The 27,611-nt window shown below is 45.0% G+C and overlaps 1 protein-coding gene across 1 annotated transcript; it reads right to left on the bottom strand.

Annotated features, from left to right (window-relative positions):
• Window positions 1-15,603: 15,603 nt before the first annotated feature.
• Window positions 15,604-27,110, bottom strand: LOC118081473 (5-hydroxytryptamine receptor 3A). Its single transcript, XM_035107956.3, has 9 exons — window positions 26,871-27,110; window positions 25,846-26,003; window positions 25,440-25,484; window positions 25,233-25,342; window positions 23,778-23,947; window positions 22,863-23,023; window positions 20,811-21,021; window positions 18,400-18,573; window positions 15,604-16,988 (listed from the first exon to the last, which is right to left on the bottom strand). Exons 1-9 carry the CDS (start codon window positions 26,914-26,916, stop codon window positions 16,720-16,722), a joined length of 1,344 nt encoding a protein of 447 aa, XP_034963847.3. The 5' UTR covers window positions 26,917-27,110; the 3' UTR covers window positions 15,604-16,719.
• Window positions 27,111-27,611: the final 501 nt, after the last annotated feature.

Raw genomic sequence — 27,611 nt, 5'->3', positions numbered from 1 at the left:
GGTGGGGTATACATAATATATTATTATTATTATTATTATTATTATTATTATTATTATTATTATTATTAGGTACCTCCTTTCAGCCTGAAACAGGAGAGGGAAAGATCTCTATAGGCCACCTTGAACTTTCTGGAAGAAAAGATGGGATAAATGCATAGCATTTCCTTTAATTATTACATAACAGCTAACCACGCGGTCACATTTCACTCCTCCATTTCAGAATAATGTATGCTATAAACAACACTGAGAAAATCAGCCGAGCATAGAAAAACAGGCTCTCAGTAATGGCCACGATCCTGTTCCATTCTGCATTGGTAGACACTTGGCTCTTCTCGGGAAATAGCTCTTCCCTCATCTGTTTCACCTCTGAATAGATGCTTCTGAGGAAGATGTAAGCCTCTGCTTCTGCATCTTCTTTGCCTGCCAGGGCGCGGTCACAGGGCTCTTTCTGCTCATCTGAAATATAACATGTAGCAAATCCGTAGCTAAGTTGGAGCTCTATCACTGGAAGTCCTGGGCCAGAGGACTCAGCAACAGGTGGCAACTTAGGCCTTCATAAGGCTTCCCATGCTATTTGAAGCCCAAACACTACACAGGTCACATCCAGTGCCACATAGAATCAGCTGTGGAATATTTTACTGTGCACCAAACTTACTAAGTTTTGGGAGAAAGTGCTGGACTATATATAGTGTCTTGTTTATAAACGGGGGAAAATTAAGATTTTCAAAGGTGAATATGCTCTTAAACTATAGACCCGTTGCATCAAAATTGACAACTGGACAGCAAAAATGGATTCTACAGTAAAAGCATAAGTTTCAAAGACATATTGCCCATACCCTGTTTCTCATATTTTAAGACATACCCATAAAATAAGCCATAGCAGGATTTTTAAGCATTCAAGGAATATAAGCCATACCCCGAAAATAAGACATAGTGATAGGCACAGCAGCAATGCCGTCTGCAGCAGGAGGAGGAGGAAAAAAATAAGACATCCCTTGAAAATAAGTCATAGTGTGTTTTTTTGAGGAAAAAATAAATATAAGACGTGTCTTATAATATGAGAAACACGGTATTACATCGCCAACAAAGAGCTACATTAGATAGTCCTTTGTTATACAGTACAAACATAAGGGAGCCCAATAGATTTTAAATAGTATTTTCTGTTGTATAAGTCTTAGTTTAAGTTCCACTGATACATCTAACAGCATAGGCAACCTTGGCTCTCCAGATGTTTTGGAACTACAACTCCCATGATCCCTGACCACTGGCCCTGTTAGCTAGGGATCATGGGAGTTGTAGTCCCAAAACATCTGGAGAGCCAAGGTTGCCTATGCCTGGTCTAATACCAAAGCCATGGCATTTCCCCACTTTATTCCAATCATTTATTGAACTCTGCATATCAGACATATTTGATTAATAATAATAATAATAATAATAATAATAAACAACTGTAAATCTGGCTCTTCCCCACCATTCAAACCTGGTTTGTGTATCAGTTGTAATAATGAGGGTTGCCCTGACCTTCCATCAGTCATTTTTAGAAGTTCTAAAATGAGTTTTTGTAAGGTTTTTTGCGCACTATAAACTCCTCTCTCTGAGCCCATTGAGCTTGGGCTGGGCTGGGACAAAAAGCACACTGCACTGAACCTGCATAGAATATGGTTCTAATGGGTTCCCTGTCGTTTGCAGAGTACCCTCAGGAGAGGGCAGTTTGTATCAGAAAGGGCCCCAAAGCTCCCCATATTAATTTTAGCCTTTTACCGTAATTGTGCCTGTGAGAAGGGGGTTTATTGTTTTGTTTTTGTTTTAATTATTTACTTGTGTTTTTATCTTGTATTTTATTCTGTGAACCGCCCTGAGATCTTGCGATGAAGGGCAGTACCGTCATACCTCAGTTTAAGTATGCTTCGGTTTGAGTATTTTCAGTTTAAGTACTCCGCAGACCCGTCTGGAACGGATTAATCCACTTTCCATTACTTTCAATGGGAAAGTTCGCTTCAGGTTAAGTACGCTTCAGGTTAAGTATGGACCTCCGGAACCAATTACAGTCATACCTCGGGTTAAGTGCGCTTCAGGTTGAGTACTCCGTGGACCTGTCTGGAATGGATTAATCCACTTTCCATTACTTTCAATGGGAAAGTTCGCTTCAGGTTAAGTACGCTTCAAGCTAAGTACTCCATGGACCCGTCTGGAACGGATTACAGTAATACACTTTCCACTACTCTTTCAATGGGAAAGTTCGCTTCAGGTTAAGTACACTTCAAGTTAAGTACAGACTTCCGGAACCAATTGTGTACTTAAACCGAGGTACCACTGTATACAAAATTAATTAATTAATTAATTAATTATTAATAATATTAAAAGTAATAACATTTTCAGGCTTCCTGTTTCTGGCGGTGAGAAATGGCTGACTCCCACACGATCGGACCTCAGCCGTGCCGGTAATTCAGGGTTGGTATGGGGGTAATTAGCTCTGGCAGACTCCCCAGGGTGGGGGAGGTCTGTCTCGTAGACCCGCAGACCGTCCGAGATTGTCAGCTTGCATCAAGGTGCAAGTGGCAAGATGCTAGGTCCCAGAGCACGACACGTCTGGCACTCTCCAAAGTCACTCTCATAGCCGGAAATATCTGTTTGATAAAATAATTAGATTTGGACAATAAACAGACATAGTCTGGACCGAAGAAGACTGAGAAAAAACCTGCAGAACTGCATAGTCCCTGGTGTTTAAGCTCGGACTTCAAAGAGATTCTCATCATCTCATCTGCTGTTCACTATTATTCTCTCTCAACTTGTACAATTTTAAATGTGTGTGTGTAAAATGTTGTCAGCCTTTTGTGCTCGTAAATGCAAAGGAAACAGACCATTCAAAGGTGGATCTGAATGTTGGTGCCATGAAACCCTGACCTGCTGTGCAGCAATTTTTGGGTATGGGGCTATTCAATAAAAGTCATAAGTTCTTATGAATACTGACCAGGATAAGGAACGTATTTTTCAGATGTTTTCTTCTTTCTCCTAGAGGTAATGAGTCTCTCGCATTTGAGGAACCAACGGGGAGGTTTCATCTCCTTCAGAGACCTTGTCACATAATTCTCAAGGAGGCTGACAACCATCAACAGGAAAACTCCCATGAAAAATTTTGCTGCGAAATGAAAGGCACAGCAAATCTTGCTGTGAGATGGATCTCTCCTAGCGCTATCAAATAATTACTTTTCCATTATAAGCTGCAAGAAATTACTCTTGCTTACCTATTATAGGGGGGTCATCTGAGGATGCTGGCAGAATACTATTGAGAATCAGCGACAAAAAAGAGACTTCTAGGATCAATGTGATCTTGACGTTGATCTTTTCAGAATCACTGGCAGAAGTGAAGGAAACAGCCATATCCAGGAAGAAGAGAACAGCGGTTGGGATGATTAGATTCAGCACATATAGAATAGGACGCCTCTGCATAAAAATCTGTTGAGAGATTAAAAACGCATCAAACTGCTTGAAAACAACAACAACAAACGCAAGTGGGATTTGATTGCAACAAGGAGTCATCCCCTAATTTTCGAAACTTGACAGCTAGGGGTCCATTGAACCGAAACAGGTGTGCCAGTGGGTCACTGAGGCTAGGGGCTCTTCCAACTTTCTCCTTCAGACAACCCTTTCTGCATTGACTTTTCTGTCAAGGATCTATTGTGCATTGCAGAAAATGCCGAGTCATGTTTAAGGTTGCGTGCTCAGCCACCCCTGCTCTGCCTGCACAAAGAACACCTCTGCATAACAACTCCCCTCTTCTTATTAAGGAACTCCAGATTATAAGCATCCAAGAAATCCCATGCTTTCTTAGAATAAAGGCCATTCCCTTCTCCAGACTGTGGTCCAGGAATCTGATGGGTAGTTTACTCACACCCTCCAACTTTCCTCAGATGAAAATAGGGTCATTTCTCATTCCCCCCCCAACTGACCCTCCTCGATGCCCCATTTTGTGGTGTCCCCCAGCAGAGCATTTCCTATCAGAAGAAGGGCGAGCGCCACCACCACTACGCAAAAGGGACACGGCACACAGACCCGCCACCCTGCTGAGAAAATTCTGTAATCCCAATTTTATTTTATTTTATTTCTTTTGGTAGATTTACCAAAAGAAAAACAGCAGTAAATAAATTTTAGAAAGGGGCATGGGTACAAAGCATTTTAAAAAATAATAATCAAGATTCCTTGTGTTCTGCTCTGCCTATCCAGAAGAGGGCAACCAAAATGGTCAAAGGCCTGGAAACGATGCCTTATGAGGAACGGCTTAGGGAGCTGGGTATGTTTAGCCTGGAGAAGAGAAGGTTAAGGGGTGATATGATAGCCATGTTCAAATATATAAAAGGATGTCATATAGAGGAGGGTGAAAGGTTGTTTTCTGCTGCTCCAGAGAAGCGGACACGGAGCAATGGATTCAAACTACAGTACTGTACACGAAAGAAGATTCCGCCTAAACATTAGGAAGAACTTCCTGACAGTAAGAGCTGTTCGGCAGTGGAATTTGCTGCCACGGAGTGTGGTGGAGTCTCCTCCTTTGGAGGTCTTTAAGCGGAGGCTTGACAGCCATCTGTCAGGAATGCTTTGATGGTGTTTCCTGCTTGGCAGGGGGTTGGACTGGATGGCCCTTGTGGTCTCTTCCAACTCTATGATTCTATGATTCTATCCTCCCACCCAGGGGAGCCCTGTCCTCTGCCTGCCCCTCACAGCTGATATGCCGTGGGGCTGAGCCCCAGTGGTGGCAGCCTCTTCTCCTCACCTGCTCTCCAGCAGCTGCTATGAGCTGCTCAAAGGAGGAGGCCAGCAGCAGCGGCCATAGAGAGGCAATGGGAGGCTTCTTCACAGCCACCACTGCCATCATCCTTGTCACTCGAACAAGCGCCGGCTCATTTCCCCCCTCCCCCAAGCCAAGCTCGGTGGTGGCAGCGCTGACGGGAATAGAGGCATTCCTGGATCAAATCAGAAGCTGGGATGGCTTTTGTAATTCTTTCTTAGACCGCCTTTGGAAAATTGGAGGGTATTATTTTACTTAGCGACCTGTCTCTTCTGTAGGATCTAAAATGAGATGGGTAATACATAATTGGGGGTCGTGAGTCCCAGTATTCTGTTGCTGGGGTCTTATGCCACACGTTGCGACCACCAGTGACTTAGCGGTATTTCCTGAAGAAGAATCCTCCGTAGCAACAACAAAATTTCATCGAAACAATGCAATCTGCAGAATGTTTCCTATTAAGCAATGGAAGTCAAAGCCCTTATGAGCACCTCATCAGTCTTCTATACCTGGTAAGTCACCGTACTGTAGTTCATCTCAAGACCAGTCATGGTGTCACGGGAAACACTGATGTGGTTGAACTTCCACTCCCCGTTGGTTAAGTATAGGTTGCGATCTTTGGCATCCAATTTAGTGGTAAACGTTTTGTGCAACATTTCCACTTCCTTATCTGGAGCGAGGACAAAAAACAAAAAACAAAGCGACAGGAACTTAAGATGGGATTCTCTTTTCCTTGTAGCCTCCACATAACCTCCCCGCTCCACCATCCAAACAAAGGAGACCTAAACTCTTTAAATGCTTTGTGCGATATATAGTCATAGCTGCCAAGTTATCCCTTTTTTAAAGGGGTTTTCCCTTATGCTGAATAGGCTTCCTCGCGAGAAAAGGGAAAACTTGGCAGCTATGTATATAGTAATGATTCAGCAACGCTAACTCATACTCGCCAACTCTTCATATTTACCAGGGACAGTTCCTATTTTCTGGTACTATATGTGGTAAATTACATTTCCCTCTTTTTTTTGGCAGGAGATGCTGCAGGTGCCTAAAACACCCCAATGACTTATATGCTTTCCTTGGTAGCTAACAGCAGAGTGTGTGTGTGTGTGTGTGTGTGTGTGTGTGTTGTATAATGGAACTGCAATAAGAACAGGAAAAGCCATGCTGGTTGCTTAGTGCTGTTGCCTCACATCCTGCTTATAGGCTTCCCTTCAGCATCTGATTGGATGCTGTGGGAAACGGGATTCTGGGGCAGTTAGGCCTTTGGCCTGACCAATCAGGACTCTCCTTATGCCCTTATGGGCTAAAACGTCCTCCTACCATGGCCACTTCCAGACTACTGTGGGTGGGATCAATTGCATACCAGCAAATTCTGGTTGTGCAGTTAAAGCAGATTAGGTGCTTCTATGCAGCAAAACGCCTCCGCTCAACCAACCATGGTGTGGTGTCTTACTCCCCCACCCTTTTATTTTGCACTTGTCATCAAAAGAGGTGAGTCGAGGGGGAGCAACATTTGTTTGGGAGGCTGTGCTGCTGGTGGCGCCCCCCCCCCCAATATTTTGTTCAAGTTGGCGCCAGTGTCAAACAGCAAGCGCACTCAAGAGAAAATGTGCTGTTTACGGCTTACCTGAATGCATGGGGGAGAGCACAGTTATGTTGCAAGCCTGCTTATCGAAAGGAAATGTGAAGATGTGCAGGCTGCAAGATGATGTCAGGTGAAAAGCCTGGTGCTGCATCATTTCTCCATTGGAGGAAACGTGAAGGAACGGGCTGGTTCTGGACTTCTCTTCATTGGCCCTGAAACATTGCCATTAAGGCCCAAGAGCAGGGGTCAGCAAACTTTTTCAGCAGGGGTCCGGTCCACTGTCCCTCAGACCTTGTGGGGGGCTGGACTATATTTTGAAAAAAAATATGAACAAATTCCTATGCCCCACAAATAACCCAGAGATGCATTTTAAATAAAAGGACACATTCTGCTCATGTAAAAACACCAGGCAGGCCCCACAAATAACCCAGAGATGCATTTTAAATAAAAGGACACATTCTACTCATGTAAAAACATGCTGATTCCTGGACTGTCTGGGGGCCGGATTTAGAAGGCAATTGGGCCACATTCGGCCCCCAGGCCTTAGTTTGAGGATCCCTGTCCAAGAGATTAAGCAACAGGCTTGGTATCACTAGTTTTAGTTCGGGTAACCCTTTCGCAGCTGAAGTTTGCTTTCCCTGCCCCTCGCCATCCCAATGTGCCTTGAATGATGGGTCAGGGGAGCCGTGGGCCACACTGGCCTCTGTCCCTCTTTCCTTCCCTCCCTCCTCTGATGCCCTCTCGTGCCTCTGCCTCCCAAAGGCTTGCACACCTGTTTTTCTTGCAGCAGCCCTGGCTACAAGCTCCCCAGGCGAGTGGTGCCTCTTTGGGGTGGGGTGGGGCAGCTCAGAGACCAGCTGCCTGGAGGACTTCCAAGGGGAGGGGAGGCTGAGGGAACACTCTACAAGGAAGGGTGTTCAAAAAAGGTGAGAGGCTGCCAGCTCTGCAGGCAAGGGGTGACGTAACTACAGAGGTGCTGCAAAAAGAACGTAGTTGGTTAAGGGAGCCGTGGACTCAAAAAGGTTGAAAATCTCCGATATAATGTACAGTCATACCTCAGGTTGTGAACGTGATCCGTGCGGGAGGCACGTTCATAACCCGCAGTGCTGCATCTGCTCACACACGCGTGTGATGCGATTCAGCACTTCTGTGCATGCGCATGATGTCATTTTGTGTTTCTGCGCATGCACGAGTGCTGAAACCCAGAATTAACCCATTCTGGTACTTCTGGGTTCAACACGGTCCACAACCCGGAAACGCGCAACCCGCAGCGTTCGCAACTCGAGGTATGACTGTATTTTAATGTTTTCAAATGTGTTGCAAGTCACTTGGAGACCTTTGTTGGGTAACTAGTAACTAACAAGTCTAATTAACTGTCATCATTGCTACCACCAATATAGCCATTTGTTTACTCTCTAGCATGAATTTTAAATTTTCTACCTTCATTTAACTATTTGTGGGTGTTTCAACCAAAGCTTAAACCATCATATCATCTGCAAACAACACTTATTTGGTATTCAGAAGGTTGGAGCTGCCATAGCTTTTTTGAGAGGGAAGGGGAGAAATCAACATAAGCATTGCTTCAAAGAAGTTGCCAAACGAATAAATGATCCTTACTGTTCTTCTATAGAGATTTCAGGCATCCAGAATTTATCCGCTGGGAGAGTGAGATGGGTTATGCCACAGAAGTCAGAGGGATTCCAGGACACAAAGTCATTTCTCCATTTCTATGTTGCAGAGTTGAGTGAGCAAAAAGATTAGTGTACAACATCTCAGTTTGCTTATTTAGGAGAATTGATAAAATCTCTGAGCAGTGGACATAAAACAATGACTATTAATAACAGCCAGAGAAGATCAGCATTAAAAAAAACCAACAACCTTTATTCCTGACACTTCTCTTTCTTCTCTTACCCTCCTTGTCAACACTTCCAGTATCAGAATGAACAACAGTGGTGACAATGGACATCCTTGTCTTGTTCCTTTTTGGATATCACATTTGCCCATTATCATCCGATTTACAATTATTGTGCTTGCTGTCACATTGAAATACTGACTTCTCACAAATGTGGAACAAACATGATATAGCATTTGTAACTCTGCAAGTTCTGCAGATCAAAGTGATCAAACAGGTATGTATGGGTCAAGGTGCTCTCTCAAGTAAACGGTTTCCAAATTCTTAATGACTTTATATACTAAGAGTAAAATACTGAATTTGGCCCACTCGGCAATTCAGTGGCTACTGCAGATCTTGAAGCAGAAGAATAATGTGGTCCAGGATTTCACTCCTGTTAGCAATCGCGCTGCACCGTTCTGCACTAACTGCAGTTTCCAGACCAGCCATAAGAGGAGTCCCACAAAGAGTGCATTGCAGTAATTCAGTTGTGAAGTTATCATTGTCTGGGCTGCTATGGGTCAAGCTATCCCGGTCCAGGATTGGCAACAGCTGCTGTTACCAGCTGAAGTTGGCAAAAGGAAGTTAGCTACAAAATTCACCTGGGCCTCCAGCAACAATATTGGATCCAGGAGCCAACCCTAAGATTGCTCCTCCAGAAGGAGTGCGACCCTTTCCAGGTCAGGCAACTGGCCCATTTCTTGGAAATGGGAAGCACTCACCCCCAGTTCCTTTTCCTTACCAAGATTCAAGCTCAGCTGGACAAACCAAGGGCTAGTACAATATGATAATAAAAAAAGGAGAGCCTTACCACAAACAGCCAGAAGTAAGTTGTAATCACTTGCAACTTCTCTACCTGTAAAGAAACAAAAACAGAAGGGGCACAAACCACCCACAGCGATGCACCTGCTGAAATGGACGAGCTTAACTCTTTAACTGGAAATCAGTGGAACATAAAAATGCTTTGCTTTGCCTGGATCACCCCCAAATTATAAAATTCCCTCTGCCTCGCTTGTCTGAAGTGTGAAGCTCGCCAGAGATTTTGGCGTCTTACCACTGCCAGGATAGAGACGAGAGTAAAATCCAACTTGACTGTCAAAGGTTTTCTCCAGTCCTCCTTGGGTCTGGTATACAGGAGGAGCTTGTTGTCGTTAGAAATATTCAGATATTCAACCACACTGTGATGTGAACAGTTCCATGTGAAGGCAATCCCTACTGGAAACGGAGTGAAAAGAAGTTTTATTATTCTTAACCACCACTCAAGCCAGGAACAGCCTTTCCCACTGACTGCCTATTACGGATGGCAACATATGAGAGCAAAATCTCTGTTCCTAATTCAGACACTAACCCACCCCTTGGACCATCATCATAGGAAAGAGAGGCTTACCTGGGAACAGAGCAAAAAGGGCACAACAGAAAAACGACTTCCACATTCTTCTTCTGCACCTGAGAGATGGCAACAGACTGAGGAGGCTGTGCAAGGAGCCGACTGAGGAGGCATCAATGAATTTTAAACCTTTGCAGGGATGAAGTGCACACTGTAAACTTTGGTCAAAGTCTCGCACGAAAGCCCTCTTGGGAGCGAGCTTCTTTGAAATTATTAATACTTTATTTCCTGTAAACAGGAAGAGCACTTTTCTCACACCAAGGTAGCCACTCTGAGCGGCTCCCAACAGAATATTAAAAACACGATAAAACATCAGACATTTAAAACTTGCCTGAAGTTTTTATGAGGGCCATTGCTTAGGGAACCCAAACTGTGCCACCCATGCCCAAGAGGAAGGCACCAGCAGGCTTGGAGGGAAACCACAAGTTTTGCAGCAGTACAGAAAAGAGCCCAATGAGGACTGAGTGTGTTCAGTGAGCACAGAACACTGGATGTAATACTGGGGGAACAGAGTATTTCCAGTTCTGAAGAGCAGCATTTCAAACGGCAATGTAGGCTGTTGGTCCCACTTGTTTTCCATTATCGAGGCAGTCCCCAACATCCTATTTTTTGAGCATTCACCCTGATCTATTTTCTGGGAGGTTAGACAATGCTAGCTGTTTAATGAGCGTTCATTCTGATCTGTTGGCACGGAGGTTAGATGATGTTGCGTCAAAGCGACCTCTATCCCATACTTTCCAGTGTGTTTCCGTGTTCCCTATCCTTACTGCAAAAAGTCTGGCCTTTTGGAGAGGGGGGGTCTGTTGTACAAGACCATTCTAATCCAATCTAAAACTCTGCCTCCATGGTTGGAGGCAGTTGTTGGCCTCCATCTGTCTCGAGAGGCAATGGAGTGCACATTTGTGGGTGAAGTAAAACCACTTGAGAATCACAGTGCCTGCTGTGGCCGCAGAGACAGGTAACTCATAACTGCTGCTTCCTGTGTTGTTTTTTTACTGCGTTACCAGCACCGAAGTGGCCTCCCTGGGCGCAAACCTGGGCAGTGTGTATGGGAGTCCTGAGCTGCCCAGACAACAAGACCCCCCTCTCAGCCTCGCTGATGTGCTCCAAAGGAAAGCAGAGCAATATGTTTGGCACCAGTTTGGCTGCAGGAGTTGCTGGAAGGAGGTTTACAAGGCACCATCCAACCGCCTTAGGGACTTCACTCCAGATTTGTGTAGGGTTTGCTCTTTAGCCTTCTCCCAAAGATAGTCCCTCAAGGCAGTGAGTACAGATTTTTCCTCGAGGTTTACTTTCAAAGCCTTTCTCTCGAATGAGCAAAGCAGTGGAGGTTGGGGGTCAGAGTTTTCTTACTCCTAGATGGGCTGCCTTCCCAGGTTGATGAGCCCCATCTGCCTCTCACTTCCCCCCTACAGCGCATGCAGAAACCGCCTTCTTGACCAATGGAACCACTCTTGGTCTTGTCTGCTCAACTCGCCAGTGTCTGTCTTCCCATGCAGGGGAAGTCCCTAACTCACCAATGGGTTTGAGAGCCATTGGCTACCCTCACGTGGTTTAGCCAACCAGTTGAAGCCATTTCTGGGGTGTCACATGCTGACAGCTTCTAGGAGCCACAGGTGAGAGCTGAGTTCAGGGTGGTGACCAAGGTGGCCGAACTACCCCAGAAGGCGCGCAACATGTCCCCCAGCAGGGGCACTACCCCTCCCCTAACACCATATACACCCCGGAGGCTTTAATGTTTCTGATTACCAGTTGTTTGAAACCACAGGAGGGGAGAGTGCTCTGTCTTGTGCTCAGATTGTACTTGCAGGTTTTCTACAGGCACCTGGCTGGCCCCTGTGACAACAGAATGCTAACAGATGGGCCATTGGCCTGATCTTTTGGGATCTTACTGTGTTCTTAAGTGCACGACCTGAATTTCCCTATATGTGATTGACCCCCACTGGAGACAGGGCAACAGTCTGGAAGCACCCTAAGTCCTTTGTCCTCATTCTCAACCCAGAGTTTCATTTCAGGGAAAGAAGAGTGATCTGTAAGGCGAGCAGCTTCCACCCTTTCTGCTCCACCTATTTTTATTAGTTCACTTTCCAATAAAACTAAACTTGGGGGGGGGATGATTAGGTAAAAGCCAACAACTGAAGGCAGTGGCAAGGACCCATCTCCTTAATGGAAAGTTGAAGATCTCTTTTGATGCTGCGGTTATTGAGACACAACTGCACATTTCATATGCATATTGAAAATGGATCCCTGGGGCTTTCTGGGTGGCAGATAATGGAGAAAAAGGAACATTGCCAAAAATGCTGTACTGGATAGATGTCTGTGATGGGTTACTTAATCTTAATTGCTTCAAAGTAGTGGCCTCAATTTGAAGGAATCAGAGAAGTTCCTTTGTATGGTTACATCCTGTTCAATTGCATGGAATTTGCAAGCTGCTTCTTTGCCTTTTCCAGTGGTATTCTCATACCCTACTCACCAGACGCACCAACTGCAGGGGGCTGAGGGGTCTTTGGCCTCCTCAGTATCTGGGGGCAAGGGGCCAGGCCCCTGAATGTTGAGTGGGTGGAAGCAGTGGCGGAACTTCGTGCTCCGGCACCAGGGGCGGAGAGCAGGCGGGGGCGTGGCACGTTGCCCTCAGGGGCATGGCGCGCATCCCAGGGGCATGGCGCGCATCCCGGGGGTGTGGTGTGCTGCCCGGGGGCATGACGCCCAGCACGTGGGGGCGGCCATGATGCCACCCCACCGGGATCCTGGTGCCGGGAGCGGTACCCCCTCTTCCTCTGCCAGTGGGTGGAAGAGACCAAGTGTGGAGTTGGGCTCCGCACTCGGCTTTCTGCCAATGGTTGGCCTTCTCGCCCATCGGCCTCCTCCAGTTGCATGTATTATGAAGATCCAAGGGGTGCCGAGTTTGTCAGCAGGGTTGTGCTGAAGGACTGAATCTTCCGCACTCTGGCATGACCCTCTGAGGTGCCCGGTGCGCTAGTGCTGTGGTATGGTGTCGCATGTATGTGATATCATAAGCATGTTACATCATGTTATGTGTAGCGGGTCTGGGGCTCTGGTGTTTACTGGGTTTCCAGTGCTGTGTTTTTCATCTGTGTTCTCATGACGTTATAACAGTTAACGATCTTATAGGTTGTTTCGGGGATGGGGAGAGGAACCTCCGAGAAATTAACAAATGTCAGAATCTAGCTTATATTTGGGACAGGGAGTGAAAATGCTAGTTGCGGGACTGTGTCGGGCTAGTTAAGTGCAGAGCCCTTGGGAAAAAAAGACCAGACCATTGGCAATGCAAAAGCACTTGTCCTTCCCCCCAGCTCTGTGTAGTGGACAGAGACAGGAGAATGGGCAGGCTGCTAAGGTGATGGGATGTGTGTGAGATGACAGGAAGAGAGTGTTGTTTCGCAAGGAGCAGAGGGGAACAAAGGCGGATCCATCTTGGCTGCTGACTGGACAGGCTGCATCCCAGAGACTGGGGAATATATGCTTGCCTGTTCTGAACTCAAGCCGGCTGAAGCTATGAGAGAAGCGAGGACAGGCACTCTGGAGATAGAATGCTGTGAAGACTCCTCCTCTCCATGTGTCTTGTACATTTTTGAAATGTACATATAATAAACACAGCAGGTAAAGGAAGAGAATAAATTCAGGAGGGGGGGGCGTTCTGGTGGACTGAGTTTCAGAAAGCCTTGCAGTAGTTAAAGTGGCTTAAAACACACGTCGTTGCTTGAGGACAACAAATCCACTTAAAAAACAACAACAAATACTTTCTGCGTTTAAGAGAGCGACAGGGAAATATGCTGAAAAGTGTTGATGAACGAATGGTTTTAAGAGGAAAACATACAACAATCAAGCAAGAAAGCGTGAATGCTCCTTGCCATATGACCTCCCTGCAAATCAATCAGAATAAATGCTCAGCAAAGACTGGGCATAGTCTAATCTTTCCTTAAGGTTTGTGCAAGCAACTCAGGATAAATGACATTTATTAAACAAGCCACCTGGAGGGGTCTTCAGTCTTACCAGAACACATTCTTTGTTGTTTTTGCTGCAGCAGCCTAACACAGCAAACAAACAAGAAATATGAACCACAGCAGCAGCACCGAAACTGCCTGAAGTACAGTTAGCCTGCAATTTACGGACATTTAATGTGTGCATTCAGCTTTATGTATGCTGCAAAATAAGTAAATTAATTTAAAAGGGGCGGAAGGTAGGTGGGCATCTTGGGGAAAAAGATTTTGGCAACCTCACCCACGATTTGGGCAACCCCTGGAACGTAACCCCTGTTCTGTTACTCATGCTCGGCCCAAGTATCCTTTGGTTTAGCTAGCAATCTTGACTGCTGATTACTGCATTCAGCCACAAGCAACAGATAATGTGTGAGAGATTCAGTGCTTTATAGCCTGAGGTGAATAGGAGTGAGTTCTGGGTAAATATAACTATACCGAGTAATTTTAAAAATGCAGAGCTCTTGTTAAAAGGAGATGTAGTAATAATAATAATAATAATAATAATAATAATAATAATAATAATTTATTTATACCCCGCCCATCTGGCTGGGTTTCCCCAGCCACTCTGGGTGGCTTCCAACAGAAAAATAAAACACAATAATCTATTAAACATTAAAAGCCTCCCTGAACAGGGCTGCCTTCAGATGTCTTCTAAAAGTCTGGTAGTTGTTTTCCTCTTTGACATCTGTTGGCAGGCGCCACCACCGAGAAGGCCCTCTGCCTAGTTCCCTGCAACTTGGCTTCTCGCAATGAGGGAACCGCCAGAAGGCCCTCGGTGCTGGACCTCAGTGTCCGGGCAGAATGATGGAGGTGTAGATGTAGATGATGCTCGGGGTGTATGGGGTGCTAGGGGAGGGGGAGTACCTCTGGGGGGCATATTGTGCTTGTTCTGGGGTAGTTTGCCCACCTTTGGTCTCCACACAGCTCTCACTTGCGGCTTCTAGAAGCTGTCAGAATGTAACAGCAGGCACATCCGGGGAATGGCTTTGACTGGCTGGCTAAACCAGGTGAGGGTAGAGCAAGGTCAGGGCGGTGGGGACGGTCCGCCCCGGGTGACATCACAGTGGGCGGTGCCCCCCGGGACGCTCCCCGCCACTGGATGCACCCCACCTCCCCTAGCTCTGCCTCTGCCCGTCTCTATGGGTATCGCGCGGCACAGCACACCCCGCCCCTATGGGGGCTGCGCTGCGCCCCATGCCCCGCCCCATGGGCAGTTTGCCCCACCCCCACTGGGTAGCCGATGGGTCTCAAACCCTCATTGAATTAGGGATTTCCCCTGCATGTGAAGACAGGCTCTGGCCAATTGAGCAGGCAAGACTGATAGTGGTTCCAGTGGTCAAAGAAGGTGATTTCTGCTCATGCTGCAGAGGGAAGTGAGGGGCAGGTGGGGCTCATGAACCTGGGAAAGGAGCCCATCCAGGAGAAGGAAGACTCTGTTCCTAAACCTCTGCTGCCTGGTAGGATATATTTGGGAGAAGAAAAGGCTAAGGGATGAACCCTACACGAATTGGGAGTGGATGGAGCCTTGTACGCCTCCTTCGGACAACTAACTCCTGCTGCCAAGCTGGTGCCAAATGTATTGCTCTGCTTTCCTTTGGACCACATCAGTGAAGCTGAGAGAGGGGTCTTGTCGTCTGGGCAGCCCAGGACCCCCATACACACTCCCCAGGCTTGTGCACCAAGGGAGGTCGCTTTGGTGCTGCTAACACAGCGATTTGACTTCAACCCTGAGGGAAACTCCATTGTCTCTCGAGACAGATGAATACCAACAGCAACAAGATGATGCTCATGAGACTTCTGGCTGGTATGTGCACCTCCCAGTTACATTTCAACAAAAATGCCCTCCTCAGGGACAAGCGTAAACACAAGGCATGCCACATCTCACTGTCAGAACAGGATGCTGGACTAGATGGGCCTTTGGATCTTTGGATCTTCTTACTGGCAAGATGAAGCAACAACATCGTCAATTCACTTCTTTATTATGCATCACTCATTTCATGCAATCATAAGATTTTTGGCAGCAGTGCACAGAAAGTGAAGTGAACTAGGCTCCCGATTTCTTATTTGGCCAAGTTAAATTGCTCATGCCCAAACTGATAATGCTCTTTAAACTCATATTGCTGATCATAGCTAGATGTATAAATTAGACTAATTTCACACATTACCATCATGCTTACCGTACTTTTGTTTACCTGGAGTTGTCAAATACAATAGAGCACAGGGGGGCTTCTGAGCCTTTATAGTTGCACAGAAGGAAGGATTTTTCCTGATGCTGCTTCTCCCAACACAGCAGCATCAGGCAAGGAGAAGGTATCCCTGCCGAAATTTAGCCCTTCTACGCCAATTGTTATTTTCCTGGATTACCTGATGGCAGCACTAGGCAACTGGCTCCAGGTGTTGCCATTTCAAGTTCCCACATTGCCTCTGATGCTCTGGAGCATTGTAGGCAAATTTTTCCTGGACAAGGACACCTTTTTCAAGCTGATGAACCCTCTTGAAGCCTTGGCAACTGCCCAAGGATGGCATGCATTGATGCCAGGCCAGAAAACATGCCACTCAGTGAAGACTTTGAAAACCAGTACTTCAGAATATTTGGTTTTGCAAGGCTCAGTTAAGTGGCAAATTTTGTGCTGTTTTCACATACAGTGGTACCTCTACTTACAAATAACTCTACTTACGAATTTTTCTACTTACGAACGGAGCTCCGTCCGCCATCTTGGATGCGGTTTAGATAGGATTTTTTCTACTTACAAATTTTTAGATAGGGTTGCTTTGACTTACGAATTTTGTCTCCCAATGCATTCCTATGGGATTCGACTTACAATTTTTTTTCGACTTACAAATGTGTGTTTGGAACGCATTAAATTCGTAAGTAGAGGTACCACTGTATTTCCAAGAATAATTTGCTTTGACATTAGTAATTTAATATCCAACAGCATTAGACATTCTGTCCCACAGCATTTCCTGACCTTATACAACTTAACTGGTGGCAATGTAGTGCAATCGTATCACATGCATCGGTTATGTGATCTAGTCTACAAAAACGCCATGCTCCTTGTAAGGCCAGTAATCTATAATTCAGCGTGTCCACTGTATGATAATAACAGCTAAAAAGATGACAGATAAAATCAGGCGGGTGTAATAAAGCCCTTTCTCCATAAGGACCATTGTTTTATCCCACGCGACTGATTCAGGGTCACCCTGGTGTTCTTCTAGAGAGAGATGTTTCTTGATCTGTCGCAGTTCCATATTCAGATGTTTCAGAAACACCAAGTTGTCATCTTCACTGTCTTTTGCTGGCAAGGGAAATCCATCTGCCGGCTGGTTCTCTTTGGGCCACCTGTCTCCTGTACAGATGAAAATGGGGATATATGTTAATCTGTTAAGAAGGATATGTTTGGGAACAGACATTGTTTGAGAATAAAGAAATGGAGAGTTAAAGAACTGCTTCTTTGATTCTAAATTCTGGTGTATGGTCCACCTGAATGCGTGTCAGATGCATTGCATCTGTTATAACGCAATGTGAAGCAAGATACCTCCACCATTAAAACAAATGCCAGTTATTTGATTCCAGGCAGGGCCTGGGTTTTCCTTGCAAGACTCAAAGTGCTGGAGAAGACCCTGCGAGTCAAGAAGGCTCTTGCGGTGCAATTCTATGCATCCCTACTGAGAGCTAAGTTCCACCATCAAGTTTAGTTGAATGTTCTCCCAGAGAAGTGTTTCAGCCTTAAGGTATGCAGGTTAAGTGCCTCTAACAGAGCAATATTAATATTTTCCTGTATGTAATGAATGAAAAAAGAGCTTGTACCTGATTTATGCTTATTTCCACTTTCTCTATTGCGTGAAAGTGCATGGAAGGGATCAGACATGACACATCTGAGGCTAAACAGAATGGATTGCTTCCTTCCACACTTACTTATTTGAGTTATCAGGTACATTTCACACATTACTCAGAAAAGAATACAAGCTTGTTCCAACTGTACATTCTGGAGGGAGCTGTACACTAGTTGATGAATTTATTCTAAATCTGTTTATTCTAAATCTGCTTAATAAATCAATCAATAAACAAATTCCAGCTCTCCTGTGGGTGTGCCTCAATGATTCCCCCCCCCCTTTTTAAGAGTGTATATGAAGGGAGATGTAACCCAATTTTGATCGTATGTATAGTTTGCCAATTCTGATCAGGCCCTTAGCTGGGCCCCGCAAATTCCAATTCCTAAGATGCATTCTCTCTGTTTGAAGATCCATTAGTGCCTTCTTGCCAAAGTGTAATGTAAACTTTAGACAGGATGATAGGATGCCCTGCTAGCTATCAAGGCCGGATGGCTGGCCTTGTCTGATGCTACCAGTCTGACGCACAGACCAGGCAAGATAGACAGGAACTCAAGCCCCCATACTCAAGGCTGCTTGAGGCCGGTACCAGGGTACATTGACAACGTGTATGATAAGGTGCAGGACAGGAATATTCCTGTATATGTAACCCTTGACCCCTTTACTTGCACACACTTACAGAGTGGATTCAAAGGGGATAAAAGCCCCATGCAAACTGTCTTTCTTTGCTCTTGTCATGAAGCATCACCAAGTAGTGCCTTTCTCTATAGAGAAAATAAAACTCTTTCTCTGAGCTCAACCCCTCGGTGTCGGTTTTTGACTGTCTTATAGTAATGGGTGATGGTGCTTGATGTCTGCACCCTTCCCCGGCTTTATAGGTGCCCCACCTCCTTATGGTAAATGGTTTACATTTCGGAAAACGCTTACCTAAATGGGTCACTGGGCTCTCACATTCCTCTTTCTTCCTGCTCAGGATTCTATTCATGAGTTTATTCCCCTTGAAGGATGGCAACTTTGGTCTCTTCTCTTTGAGATAGAGTACAAAAGCGTTCTCCAGGATACCAAGGACCAGAAACACAAACATCCCAGTGAAAAACGCGGCTGAGAAGAAGAAGAAGAAGAAGAAGAAGAAGAAGAAGAAGAAGAAGAAGAAGAAGAAGAAGAAGAAGAAGAAGAAGAAGAAGAAACAGCCCTCGGAGGGCTTTTCTTTAATGTGGGAATGGGGAACCCAAGGACTCTTCCAGTGCTTAGAACTCTCAATGAGTCTTACCAATAATAATAATAATAATAATAATAATAATAATAATAATAATAATTTATTATTTATACCCCACCCATCTGGCTGGGTTTCCCCAGCCACTCTGGGCAGCTTCCAATAGAAACATTAAAATACACTAATTTCTTAGACATTAAAAGCCTCCCTAAACAGGGCTGCCTTCAGATGTCTTCTAAAAATCTGGTAGCTGTTTTCCTGTTTGACATCTGATGGGAGGGCATTCCACAGGGCAGGCGCCACCACCGAGAAGGCCCTCTGCCTGGTTCCCTGCAACTTGGCTTCTCGCAAGGGGGGAACCGCAAGAAGGCCCTCGGTGCTGGACCTCAGTGTCCGGGCAGAATGATGGAGGTGGAGACGCTCCTAGGCTTGCCCTTTGCTCCCTTTGAGTGTTTGCTTGGCTAGAATGTGTCCTTGAAATCAGAAGTGGCCTAGTGTGTTGGAGCTGCCTCTTTCACTTTCCAATAGTGACTTACCACTTACTGTCAGGGAGAGAGAGGAGGCAACAGAGAGGGGCAATGTGGGGTGAGTGCATCAGCAGAGCCTGTCTGGCACTCCTGCTAGTGTACTTGCACTGTGTCAAGCTCTTTCCCTTCCCTTCCCAACCCCTTCTCTCCTAGTAAGCAGCAAGGTCTGGAGGGCAGCAACATGAGAAAACAGGCCTTTTCTGCAGTGGCTCCATTTGTGGAATGCTCTCCCCAGGGAGGTTCACCTGGCACCTTCATTATACACCTTTAAGCACAAGTTGAACATTCCTCTTCAACCAGGCCTTTGGCTGATTGACATCTAATGCCCTTTTAAAATTCAGCTAGGTAGCCGTGTTGGTCTAAAGTGAAAACTATGGAGAGAACTGGTCTGAATAGAGATCTTGGATTCTTGTCTCATTACATATGCTATAACTATTTTTGGTCATCTGCATTCTATCCCTTGCTTTTTCCTGTAGGACTAATTGCAGTCATTAACAGTCATCAACAGGTTTACCATACCCATTGAGTCAATCACCCATCTCCTACTACCCTTCTGAGAAAAATCCCACCCCACCCTCCCACTATATATTAGGGTCTGTTGACTTCTGTTTCAGTGTATCTGAAGAAGTGTGCATGCACACGAAAGCTCATACCAATGACAAACTTAGTTGGTCTCTAAGGTGCGGGTGGGACGTGGACGTGGCGCTGTGGGTTAAATCACAGAGCCTAGGGCTTGCCGATCAGAAGGTCGGCGGTTCGAATCCCCACGATGGGGTGAGCTCCTGTTGCTCGGTCCCAGCTAATGCCAACCTAGCAGTTCAAAAGCACGTCAAAGTGCAAGTAGATAAATAGGTACCGCTACAGCGGGAAGGTAAATGGCGTTTTCAGGCTCTGCTCTGGTTCACCAGAAGCAGCTTTGTCATGCTGGCCACATGACCTGGAAGCTGTACGCCGGCTCCCTCGGCCAATAACACGAGATGAGTGCTGCAACCCCAGAGTCGGTCACGGCTGGACCTAATGGTCAGGGGTCCCTTTACCTTTAAGGTGCTACTGGGCCATTTAAAAATTTATTTACCGGTATTTATTTCCTCCTTTTAAAAATGTGTTGTGGGATGGGATACTATTGGGTTGTTTTTGTTTTTATTATGTATTTTCTGTTTGTTTGTTTTTTAATATTGTGATTTATGTTGTGAACCTCCTTGGGATCTACAGGTAAAGGGAGGCATACAAATGTAATAAATAATAATAAAATAATAATTATTCACCTTCAAGCTGGAAGGTAGGGATAATAATACTCACCAACCTTACAGGGTTGCTATACAATTAGAAAGACAATATATTTGAAGTGCTTTGACCATATTAAAGTGCTAAACAAATTGCTAAGGGGGTATTGTTATTCTATTTTTGTACCGTGCAAGATAATGATGATTCACAAAATGTACCTCCAACTAAAAGTTAGTTACTGACCCAGGGACCTGCTCACTAACTAAATCACAATGGAAATTAGTCCAATGAAAGCAACCAAAACTATTTGACAGCCCCTAAGTGTTCAAAGGCTGCCGGCGCTGAAATAAGCCATGCAATAAAAGGTGGTTTACCTATGACTGGTGGATGATCTGATGTTGCGGGTAGCATATCATTAAGAATCATCGACAAAAATGAGATTTGAAGGATCAGTGTCATTTTGAAGGCAATCTTTTCTCCAGGAGAGGCAGATGCAAAAGAAATAGCCATATCCAGCAAGAAGAGGGTTAAAGTTGGGAGGATCAGAACCATCACGTACAAAATGGAGCGCCTCTTCATAGAAATCTGTCCCCAAAAAAGGGGGAAATGAATACATAAATAAAAATGAAGATTACAGCAGAGAAATCGGAAAAATGAAGATTACAGCAGAGTCCTCCCTGCAAGAGAGGGCGCACATTGCGGTGGGCCCGACAACCAGGTCTAGGTGTTGGGGCAGGGACAATTGGAGCAGCCACAACACCCTATTGGTGGTCCATCTGACAGGGCGCAATTGGGCTAAGGGCATGCCAATCAAAGAGTCAGATGGACCACTATTTAAGCGCTGCAGGTGTCCGTAGAGAGCCTCCTTCTCCAGCATAGTGTATTGGAACACCCACCCACCACTCCCTAATTTTAGGGCTTCTGCTTGACCTTGCTATGCCGTCGTGTGTCGTCTGCTATTGCAGGGGCACGGCAGGAATTTTCCCCACTTGGCTGATTGGTTGTTGCCATTTGGGTTTCGCCTGCCGCGTAGCAATTCGTCACAACTTGTAAGGTTGGCGGATAGGCTCTGGTTCATGCTGATAGGGGTGGAATGATCCCTTACCACCCTATCCACTGGTATTCCTCTTAAAGGAATCCATTGGACTTCTGGTTGGTATTCCCCCAAGTGGGGCTGTGCCCTCTCCAGAGTTCTGGGCACACATGGGAGAATCAGAGCCTGGCGGTCGTCACGTTCCCCGTCCAAGGTGTGAACTTGGCTGCTGACTCATGGTGCGCCCTGAGTCAGCGCTCCCCTAGGTAGCTTTGGGAACCAGAGCCTATGCAACCACGCACTTGATTTGTAATCAATAAAGTTGTGGCCTAAATTCTGCCAAAAACCAAACCAAAAATATCATAGCTGCCAAGTTCCGGCCTGAGAAATAAGGGACTGGACCAGAAGTAGCAGACCGGAAGTAGCGCTGCCGCCATTTTGGAACTGGGCAGAGCAGCATCAAAAGTCACTTCTGAGCATGCTCCGCCCAGTTCCAAAATGGCCGCCGCGCCAGAATAAACCGGGGGAAAACAAAAAAATCCGGTTTTTTTGGCTGGGAACAGCTGGAAAAATGGGGGTTTCCTGGGGAATATGGGAGACTTGGCAGCTATGAAAAATATGAGTCATGTCTGTATTTATTTCTAGGCCTAGGTTAAAGGGCTCCACACACAATGGAACTCTCCTTTCAGTCTCATTAGTAGCATACATTCATTCATTCATAGTCCTTATACTTAGCATCCCACTGGTGGGTGGGACCACCACCTCCCCTCTTCCAAAAATGTTTCAGGAGGAAAAATGGGATATAAATGTAATATTAATATTAATAACAATAACAATTGTAGGAAACAATGGAGCCCCTGGCAGGACCTGGAGTGGGATCCAACGAGCTGCTGCAGAGACCCTGAAATGGGTCCCTGTACCACTGAGGGATTTACCATTGAAGGAAAACAAAGGTTTCTCTGTCTGTAATGGCCTGCCAGGCAAAATTTCAATAATCAGAACTTGATGGCACCAGGGCTGTGGAATGCCTTCCTCTTTGCTGAAATACAAGAGGCCTCCATCAGTGTTGGCATTCCACCGGCTCCTGTAGACATACCTATTTAGGCAAGCATTCCTCCCAAATGAACTTCTGGTTTATTGTTTTCCCTTTTGGTTTAACCGTGTTTTGTTTTTAATCGAAGTGTCCATCATCAACATATTTCAAAGAACACTTGATTATTATTTTTAAGAAATGAAAACGAGCCAATAACATACTACCCCTTTAAAATTTACCTAAAATCTAAGCAGCAGTTCTGAAAATAAGTGTGGTTTAAAACCCATAAGCATGAAAAACAAACACTAGCTACATCTTTTTGTGTTCCCATGTTTTCTAAATGTATTAGAAACCAAATACCTCATAAGTGACAGTACTGAAGTTAATTATGTCATATTCCATGGTGTGCTCTATGATCCTCAGTCCCTCAAACTTCCATTCCCCACTGGTCAAGTAATTTTCGCGACTATCTTGGTTCGCCTTCCTGGAAGTTTTGGTGCTCATTATTTTCATTTCCTTATCTAGAGGCAGTAGAAGAGAAATGATACAGAAGGTTGTTACTTCAGTATAGAAAAACAGTCACATCCATATTAGGTCTTCCATTTGAGGTTGTGCCAAAACTGTTCCATCTTGTCCCACAGTTTGTTCAGTGTGTGAATTAAGCCCCAGTGTTTCATCACACCAAAAATGGTAGTGATGTATCAGTAGCACACACATGGTCAGCCTCCAATGGGAGCAACTCTGAATTAAATTTGAGAGGTGGCTTTGACCATTGGCAAGGGGAGCAAACATGCAGGGAAGAGTGATAATGGGGAGAGAGTGAAGAAAGATGCAGAAAACAGGGAATGTAAGGCACATTCAGAAAGACACAAGCTGAGTGTATAGTGGAGACCTCCTGATGAAGGGTGGGTAAGAAATACAGCAAACAAATAATAATGGCTCGTTCCCCATGCTAGTCCTACTTCACACCAACCCATTGGAAGTAATGGACATGACTTACCCAGTCTTATCTTACAACATAATAAAATTGTAAGGCTGTCATCATGCTGCAATTGGAAATGCAGGCATTTTTTTGCTTCTTACCACATCTGCAGAAATGTTGGGGAGGGGTAGAACAAACAGGAGAAAATCTCCTCTTCATCCGTTGGTGGTTTGGAGTTCAACATAAGAGTGAGTTCATGGGGTGCAAATTGGGGGTGTGCATTCAAGAGGGTACAAATGAAGAGAGTGAAGCCAACTATCATGCCAGTTCAACGAAGTACTGTACAGGGTTACCTGCATGTATCGATGACATTATGCTTATGTTGCATTTTTGCTGATCGAAAGGAAACGCATGGACATCCAGACTGCAGGATGAAGTCAGTCGGTAGGCTTGAAACATTAGAATGTAACCAATGGCTGATACATAAGCATAAGGGCTTTGTGTGAACTTGTCTTCATCTGCCCTAAAGATATTGTATTGTAATTAGGAAAGCTTTGGTATTTTGCACAGATTAGAGAACCCCTAAGTCTGGCACCTACGTGGAAAGCCTCATTGTTAAACGAAGAACTGTAAAGTTGGAAGAGACCCCAAGGGTCATCTAGTCCAACCCCCTGCAATGCAGGAATCTGTTTGCTCAATGTGGGGCTCGAACCCACAACCCTGAGATTAAGAGTCTCATGGTCTACCAACTATCTTGTTGGAACAACCATCTAAAGCAGGGGTGGTCAACCTGGTCCCTTCCACCCACTAGGGGGCGTTTCAGGATTCTAGGTGGGCAGTAGGGGGTTCTACGGTACAAGCTGAATCATCCTTCCATCGAACACTGGTGGGCGGTAAGGAAATGTTACCATCAAGAAAGATGCATTAGTGGGCGGTAGGTATAAAAAGGTTGACAACCCCTGATCTAAAGGGTCAAAATGTAGATACTGACTTCATGACAATAATAAAACATAAAATATAACTGAATGGTGATATAAAATACTTATAACAAACAAATAATGAATCAAAACTTGCACAGTTTTCTAATTTATTTCCATGCCATCAGTGGGAAACTGGGGGTGAAGAACAAACAGAATGTGGAGGAGCCCTTAGAGCAAACTCTGTGCCAAGAAGACTCGAGACAACCTGATCACAGTCAAACAATGCAAAATTCACAGGTTCTTGCCTTAGTCCTGGCAATGGTGTCTGCATTTGTGCTCAGCCCCCAGCCCAGTGCTGTTAAACTTCTGGCTATCATGGCAGGCGAGGGAGGCAGGTGGCACTGTGGGTTAAAGCACAGAGCCTAGGGCTTGCCGATCAGAAGGTCGGCGGTTCGAATCCCCGCGACGGGGTGAGCTCCCGTTGCTTGGTCCCAGCTCCTGCCATCCTGGCAGTTCGAAAGCACGTCAAAGTGCAAGTAGATAAATAGGTACTGCTACAGCAGGAAGGTAAACGGCGTTTCCGTGCGCTGCTCTGGTTTGCCAGAAGCGGCTTTGTCATGCTGGCCACATGACTTGGAAGCTATACGCTGTCTCCCTCGGCCAATAATGCGAGATGAGCGCTGCAACCCCAGAGTCAGTCATGACTAGACCTAATGGTCAGGGGTCCCTTTACCTTTACCTTTTATCATGGCAGGCAGCTTTCTCAATGCCTGGGAGTAGATATGGTAAAGTGGTTTCAGTGCATGCCTGCACCAAAAGCAACCCTATGAATTTGCCCTGAAAATGAAGTTCGGAAACACATTCACCATGGGATAAAAGTAGCATTACCGTTCATCTATGTAGAGGTCTGGGGTCCAAAAAAGGTTCACAGGCAAAGTGATATTCGTAATGTTACAGAAATCCAAGGGATCCCATGAGACATATTCATTATCCCAGTACTAGAGGAAAGAAAAAATATATTACTTAGAAAAAATAAAATAAAATCATGGGAGGAAAGATCTGTTTGCTATTTACAGAGAAGAAAGAGGACCTCACCACATACATCCAGAAATAAAATGTGACCACCTGCAATTTTTCTTGCTGCAAGGAACAAAAAGGGAAAAGATTAACACATTATCTTCCTCCTGTCCTAGAGAATTAACACAGAGACAGATACATTGGTGGTACAACTGAAAGGTGGGTGGGTGGAAGATGGATGTCCCTCTTTTAAAACCCCCCCGTCCCCCACTGGCAGAACTGCTGGTGGCCCTGCCAGTCACACACAGCTAGAATTGAAGCTATGAATCCAGGGAGTGAGTGTTCTGCAATTTCTCCCCAACAGCTTGTATTTGTAAGGCAGCACCCCACACCCAACATCCCTTCCCTTTCTTTGCCCCCTCCCCAGTATTTGTGCTTAGCCCCATCACTGGAGACCAAACACGCAATGATTATTCTCTCTTACCACTGAAAGGATGGACACCAGGGTGAAGTCTAGATAAACTTCTACAGGCTCTTCCCAATTTTTCATAGGTATGGTGTATAAGAAGAGATCCTTATTGGAAGAGATGTTCAGATACTCGGCCACATCGTGGTAGCTACAATTCTCTTTCTGGGTGGCTTCTGGAGTAGGGACAAAATGAGAAGATGAATGTGTCAGTATGGTAAGATTCAAAAGTCCTTGTTCTGTTGTTGTTGTTGTTGTTGTTGTTGTTGTTGTTGTTTACAATTTATTATCTGCTCTTCAACCTAATGTTCCAGGTTTGGTTATGCTGGGGAAATATTGGAGTTCAGTACCCAATACCCTGTGGGTTCAGCCTGGATGGCCAACAGAATCCGGACACCAATTGTTAGTCAAATAGGACATTTATTTAGATATTGCAAGGCTGGTTTCACACAACCTCAACCAGTTACGGATGGCACACCAAATATGAAAGAAGTATACACATTTATACAATTACAAGCACAGGGAAGCAAAGGGGCTGTTATGTCCCTATATGACAATACGTCTTTCTACTAGCTTATACTGATTTAATCTTTTTCCTCAACAGTTACAGCAATAGCTCCTGCACATCCTTCTCGCATGGTTCTGCTGCAAACACAACCTTCACATTCTAGCCTTCACTTGCTCAGCCTTTTCCTCACACGTTTCAATTATCTTCTTTTATTCCTTTATAATGTTATTCTCCCTTCCAATTACAATTAAAACACAACATTAAAAGCAGTTTAAAGAAACTTAAGAATACAAAAATAAGGCGGATGCTAAAAAGATACATCTCAAGTATCAAAAGCCGTAGCAGAGAGGTGCATCTAGGCAGAGTCAGACCGTATCCTTTCTCTCCTCTTCCTTTGCTGTGTACCATCATTTTGAAAGCCAGTGAACTCGAGAAACCGCTGCCTTTCATTCTAGCATCCATCCTACCTTCCATAAAGTCTCTTAGTTGATTTGTCAGCTCTTAAAGCTAGAGAGAGGAGAAGAAATGGTTTTACCTGGCACCCAAGGGAGTAGAAAACTAATCAAAACAGCTCTCCACATTCTTCTCTGGGAGTAGAACCAAGTGTTTTTAAGAAAAGAAGCAATACTCTGCTAGGCTGATAAATTTGCAGCAGTGAGGAAGAGCCACATTTCTGTGTGAAATTGAGATCTCTCCTGGCTGTGGGGTAATGCATTTCACATCTCTGGTTTTGAATCTCATTTCCATGCATTTGCTCGTAACAATATTTTCTCGTAACTTTATTGGCTCTGCATTAGCATTTGTATATTTCGCCCTGTTGGGATCACCCAACTAAAGCATTTGCTTTTGCTTCCTCTAAATTTGTGTTTAATTAAGGATCTGGCTTCCCATTAGTGTGCATTACTTACTCCTCGTTGTGGTCCGGATGTTTCTTTCCAGACAATTATGAGTTGTTCTTTGAATGCACTCTTTGCAAATGTTGTTAAGACAAATATTGTAATTAGATATCAAGCACTGCACTCCTGCCTCTTTGAAAAGGCAACACACTTCACTTAGTAAAATACACAGTAGGACCTGAAGGCATATCAACCCTACTCACATATATCTACAGTGTTTAAACCCAGTTTAATTATCTTTGGTGTCTTCAAAGGGAATTGTAGTTTGGTATAGATGCTGCCAAAATTCTGTGACAGAGCCATAGTTCTTGGACATAACTACAGCTCATAGCACAAAGGGAATCCTGTGATCTCCAGATGTTGCCAAACTGCAACTCCCA

The sequence above is a fragment of the Zootoca vivipara genome, chromosome 2, assembly GCF_965207765.1.
Source record: "Zootoca vivipara chromosome 2, rZooViv2.hap1.1, whole genome shotgun sequence".
In the NCBI taxonomy this organism is placed as follows: domain Eukaryota; kingdom Metazoa; phylum Chordata; class Lepidosauria; order Squamata; family Lacertidae; genus Zootoca; species Zootoca vivipara.
The sequence above is the reverse complement of the archived record's forward strand: the minus strand, read 5'-3'. Positions and strand labels throughout refer to the sequence as shown.